Here is a 6,000-nt window from a genome sequence, read left to right as displayed (position 1 = left end):
TTAACGGACCTCTGAGACTATCACAGTGCAGGTGCATTTATACGGAGACTTGATTACACACAGGTGGATTGTATTTATCATCATTAGTCATTTAGGTCAACATTGGATCATTTAGAGATCCCCCCTGAACTTCTGGAGAGAGTTTGCTGCACTGAAAGTAAAGGGGCTGAATAATTTTGCACGCCCAATTTTTCAGTTTTTGATTTGTTAAAAAAGTTTGAAATATCCAATAAATGTCGTTCCACTTCATGATTGTGTCCAACTTGTTGTTGATTCTTCACAAAAAAATAACAGTTTTATATCTTTATGTTTGAAGCCTGAAATGTGGCAAAAGGTCGTAAAGTTCAAGGGGGCCGAATACTTTCGCAAGGCACTGTACTTTTATCAAGGCACACCAGTTAATTGACATCCATTCCAGGTGGATACATCCATGAAGCTGTTTGAGAAAATGGCAAGTGTGCAAAACTGTGGCTGCTTTGAAGAATCTCAAGTGTAAAATACTGTATATTTTGATTTGTTTAACACTTTTTGGTTACTACATGATTCCAAATGTGTTATTTCATAGTTTTGATGTCTTCATTATTATTCTACAATGTAGATAATAGTACAAATAAAGAAAACCCCCGGATTGAGTCGGTGTGTCCAAACCTTTGACTGGTAACGTATGTATGAAGATACCTGTCATCATGTTTAATAAGGCATGCAGATGTGATCTCTCAGAAATCTGAGCTGCCTCTGATATAATTCCACTGGTGGGCGCTCATTCCAAATAAAAAGTGCCTCTGCCCCCCAAAACTAAATTATTTTTAGTATTCTCTCAAATAGAGGCTTCCGGATTGCGGCAAAAAATATTTGTCAAAAGTGAGCATTTAAGCTCTTCTGAGCATATGCTAATGAGAGTTGAAGAATTTAGGCCGATGTTATTTACCTTTCAGAGAAGCAATAGCAAATGTAATGTGAGTTTAGACTACATTTCCCATCCATCCACAAAATATAGATTACATTTTTTCTTTGCGTTCCAGCGTGTGGTGACGTGAATGACAGTTAAGATGCGTATTTTACACGTGTCTTCATGCAACAACAAGCAAAATCAAGATGAATTGATAGTTAAATTGATATTCTATGTCCCAATTCCTCGGTAGCTTTGAGTTATAATAAGAGATAGTGAATTGCTTTTTTTAAAATTGGAGGACTGCGACAACATTTATAATAGAAAAGTAATATTTTGTAGCTCCTTTCTTTGCAAGCTCGCCTAGCTCAGCTCGAGTTTTTTTTGTTGGTAGAAATTGATTGCAGTGTCTTTCAGTGCTAAACCACACTTGGTTTGCTGGCGTGAGTTTACCAGCATCTCTGTCTGTTTGTTGTCGAGACAAGAGGAGTGCCAACGCCTTTTTCTGTCTTTCTGCCTGGGCGAAAATTATCTTGAAAGCACCCCCCCTCCCCAACAACTTATGAACGGTAGCTGCCATTCAAACCAGATCTTGAAGAAACCTCAAGTAAGTGGTTAAAAATGGGTTGCACGATCAGCCAAGAGGACAAAGCGGCGATGGAAAGGAGTAAAATGATTGATCGGAACCTACGAGAAGACAGAGACAAAGCGTCCAGGGAAGTGAAACTTCTGCTACTTGGTAAGTCATAGCTATTGTTACATTGTTGGAAAACTTTTATTTTCTCCTACTAAAAAGGAGTGACAATATAGCATCAGAATCTACAGGGAGAAAATGCTTTGTTTGCTCTTTCACAAGTGTTGCAATTGTAACTAGACATCACTTGTTGCTACGTTGGTTAATTTGATCTTTCTTTGCTTGCTTTTGCTTGATCGGATCTCTGTTGATTACCTCCTACAACATTATTTATTTTAGGTAACATCTGAATCTGATGTAGCTGAGGATATATCTCCACTTGTTCAATAAACTCTCTTATGTAGCCCTATATCCCCCCCCCCCCCCCCCCCCCCCACACACACACACACTGTTAAATACAGATGTTGTATTATGATCATTGCCTAAGCTTAGTCATGCTGCTGTGTTTGTATCAATCGTAAAATAACGCTCTTGGCAGTTTCCGTTGGCACAACGTGTGGGTCTTTGCGTGTCAAAAAAATATACACTTAAAACAAAAAAACATTATTTGACCCGTTAAATAAGCTTGTAATTTGACGCGTCAAATAACACAATTATATTAAAGAATGGTGTATGTGCTGAATTTGAATGTCCAAGCCAAGCGCCACCACTACGACCAATAGCACTGTCAAAGTTGTACAACAAAAATAAAGCGCAAACACTGGCCATGATCTGTTTACAATACTGCGTTGGTAATAAGGTATTATTTGTTCGACCGAATGGGAAAACGTCTGTGAGGATTTGAAATAAAAGCAGGATCAAAAATGTTTGCAAATATCGTTGATACAGATGTTTATTAGAAACTTCTGGGGAATCTAGCGTGGTACGGTCCTAGCACCAATGCAAGCAGCCTGAAAACAAATACCAGTATTAACTGCAGGCATTTTCAATGTTCTTAGCAAATATTTAGGAATACATGTAAGTATTAGCTAGGTAGCCACTTGTTGTTCTCCTATGGAAATCGAACTTAAGTTAATGAAAATATCTATTTAGCCACCTACTAAAACCCTGTTGCCCAAAGCTAACGTTATAAGCAGCCAGATGGTTTCAGTGACGCTTGACCGGACCGGGTTATGTGTTGTGAAGGCAGCAACAAGAGTAGAATTTCCTGTTCGCCTTCAAAATCGAGGTCCTTTATTTGAAAGTGACGCAAATGGTTACTATTGGTGGAATCAAATCAAATGTTATTTGTCACATGCGCCGAATTCAACCGGGGTAGACCTTACCGTGAAATGCTTACAAGCCCTTAACCAACATTGCAGTTCAAGAAACAGAGTTAAAAAACATTGACTAAATAAACGGAAGTAAAAAGTAACAATAACATTTAACATTTAAGTCATTTAGCAGACGCTCTTATCCAGAGCGACTTACAAATTGGTGAATTCACCTTCTGACATCCAGTGGAACAGCCACTTTACAATAGTGCATCTAAATCATTAAGGGGGGTGAGAAGGATTACTTATCCTATCCTAGGTATTCCTTGAAGAGGTGGGGTTTCAGGTGTCTCCGGAAGGTGGTGATTGACTCCGCTGTCCTGGCGTCTTGAGGGAGTTTGTTCCACCATTGGGGGGCCAGAGCAGCGAACAGTTTTGACTGGGCTGAGCGGGAACTGTACTTCCTCAGTGGTAGGGAGGCGAGCAGGCCAGAGGTGGATGAACGCAGTGCCCTTGCTTGGGTGTAGGGCCTGATCAGAGCCTGGAGGTACTGCGGTGCCGTTCCCCTCACAGCTCCGTAGGCAAGCACCGTGGTCTTGTAGCGGATGCGAGCTTCAACTGGAAGCCAGTGGAGAGAGCGGAGGAGCGGGGTGACGTGAGAGAACTTGGGAAGGTTGAACACCAGACGGGCTGCGGCGTTCTGGATGAGTTGTAGGGGTTTAATGGCACAGGCAGGGAGCCCAGCCAACAGCGAGTTGCAGTAATCCAGACGGGAGATGACAAGTGCCTGGATTAGGACCTGCGCCGCTTCCTGTGTGAGGCAGGGTCGTACTCTGCGGATGTTGTATAAATTAACAATACCGCGGCTTTATACAGGTGGGTCCTGGTACCGAGTCAATGTGTGGGGGTACAGGTTAGTCGAGGTAATTTGTACATGTAGGTAGGGGTGAAGGTACTATGCATAGATAATAAACAGCGGGTAGCAGTGTAAAAACAAAGGGGGGTCAATGTAAATAGTCCGGTGGCCATTTAATTAATTGTTCAGCAGTCTTATGGGTTGGGGGTAGAAGCTGTTAAGGAGCCTTTTGGTCCTAGACTTGGCGCTCCGGTACCGCTTGCCGTACGGTAGCAGAGAGAACAGTCTTGTGGCTTGGGGGTAGAAGCTGTTAAGGAGCCTTTTGGTCCTAGACTTGGCGCTCTGGTACCGCTTGCCGTACGGTGGCAGAGAGAACAGTCTATGACTTGGTGTCTTTGACAATTTTTTTGGGATCCTTCTTCTGATACAGAGGTCCTGGATGTCAGGAAGCTTGACCCCAGTGATGTACTGGACCATACGCACTACCCTCTGTAGCGCCTTACGGTCGGATGCCGAGCAGATGCCATACCAGGTGGTGATGCAACCTGTCAAGATGCTCTCGATGGTGCAGCTGTATAACTGTTTTAGGATCTGGAGACCCATGCCCGTCTCCTGAGGGGGAAAAAGTGTTGCCGTGACCTGTTTACGATGGTCTTGGTGTGTTTGGACTATGATAGTTGTTGGTGATGTGGACAACAAGGAACTTGAAACTCTCGATCCGCACCACTACAGCCCCATCAATGTGAATGGGGGCGTGTTCGGCCCTCCTTTTCCTGTAGTCCACGATCAGCTCCTTTGTCTTGATCACTTTGAGGGAGAGGTTGTTGTTCTGGCACCACACTGCCAGGTCTCTGACCTTCTCCCTATAGGCTGTCTCATCGTTGTCAGTGATCAGGCCTACCACTCTTGTATCATCAATCAACTTAATGATGGTGTTGGAGTTGTGCTTGGCCATGCAGTCGTGGGTGAACAAAGAGTACAGGAGGGGACTGAGCACGCACAGCTGAGTGGCACCTGTGTTGAGGGTCAGCGTGGCAGATGTGTTGTTGCCTACCCTTACCACCTGGGAAAGTGGAGATACCTAATCAGTTGTACAACGGAATGCCTTCAACTAAAACGTGTCTTCCACATTTAACCCAACCCCTCTGAATCAGGCAGAAGGACATAATTTTACCTTGCCAGCTAGGCTACCTGCCGCCCCTCCTGACAGGGGCGACCCCGTATCCAGTTGCAGAGGGAGGTATTTAGTCCCAGGGTCCTTAGCTTAGTGATGAGCTTTGTGGGCACTAAGATATTGAACACTGAGCAGTATTCAGTGAACAGCATTCTCACATAGGTGTTCCTTTTGTCCAGGTAGGAAAGGGCAGTGTGGAGTGTTATTGCGTCATCTGTGGATCTGTTGGGGTGGTATGCAAATTGGAGTGGGTTTAGGGTTTCCGGGAGGATGGTGTTGTTGTGACCGGCCTTTCAAAGCACTTCATGGCTACCCACGTGAGAGCTACGGGGCGGTAGTCATTTAGGCAGGTTAACTTCACTTTCTTGGGCACAGGGACTACGGTGGTCTGCTTGAAACATGTAGATATTACGGACTCGGTCAGGGAGAGGTAAAAAATATCAATGAAGAAACTTGCCAGTTGGTCAGCGCATGCTCAGAGTACACATCCTGGTAATCCGTCTGGCCTAGCGGCCTTGTGAATGTTGACCTATTTAAAGGTCTTTCTCACATCGGCTGTGGAGAGCATGATCACACAGTCATCCGGAACAGTTGGTGCTCTCATGCATGTTTCAGTGTTACTTGCCTCGAAGCAAGCACAGTTATTAACTTATTTAGCTCGTCTGGTAGGCTTGTGTCATTGGGCAGCTCTTAGCTGTGCTTCCCTTTGTAGTCTAATAGTTTTCAAGCCCTGCCACATCCGACGAGCATCAGAGCCGGTGTAGTGCGATTCAATCTTAACCTTGGATTGACACTTTGCCTATTTGATGGTTCGTCGGAGGGCATAGCGGGATTTCTTATAAGCTTCCGGGTTCGGTCCTTGAAAGCGGCATCTCTACCCTTTAGCTCAGTGCGAATTGTGCCTGTAATCCATGGCTTCTGGTTGAGGTATGTACATACAGTCTCTGTGGGGACGACGTCCTCGATGCACTTATTGATAAAGCCAGCGACTGATGTGGTGTACTCCTCAATGCCATCGGAAGAATCCCGGAACATGTTCCAGTCTATGATAGCAAAACTGTCCTGTAGTTTAGCATCTGTTTCATCTGACCACATTTTTATAGACCGAGTCACTGGAGCTTCCTGCTTTAAAAGGAATCAGAAGGATAGAATTATGGTCAGATTTGCCAAATGGAGGGCGAGGGAGAGCTTTGT

At 44.3% G+C, this 6,000-nt stretch overlaps 1 protein-coding gene across 2 annotated transcripts in view; it reads left to right on the top strand.

Moving 5' to 3' along the window:
- The first annotated feature begins 1,039 nt into the window (after nucleotides 1-1,039).
- Nucleotides 1,040-6,000, top strand: part of LOC135503894 (guanine nucleotide-binding protein G(i) subunit alpha-3-like) — a 59,979-nt gene continuing 55,018 nt past the window's right edge. For both annotated transcript variants that reach the window (XM_064922077.1, XM_064922076.1), the window contains exon 1: nucleotides 1,040-1,628. In XM_064922077.1, the coding sequence (XP_064778149.1) occupies nucleotides 1,511-1,628 (118 nt within the window). In that variant the 5' untranslated portion in view covers nucleotides 1,040-1,510. The remainder of the gene's footprint in view (nucleotides 1,629-6,000) is intronic.

Source organism: Oncorhynchus masou, chromosome 18 (genome assembly GCF_036934945.1).
Source record: "Oncorhynchus masou masou isolate Uvic2021 chromosome 18, UVic_Omas_1.1, whole genome shotgun sequence".
NCBI classification, from domain to species: domain Eukaryota; kingdom Metazoa; phylum Chordata; class Actinopteri; order Salmoniformes; family Salmonidae; genus Oncorhynchus; species Oncorhynchus masou.
The sequence above is the reverse complement of the archived record's forward strand: the minus strand, read 5'-3'. Positions and strand labels throughout refer to the sequence as shown.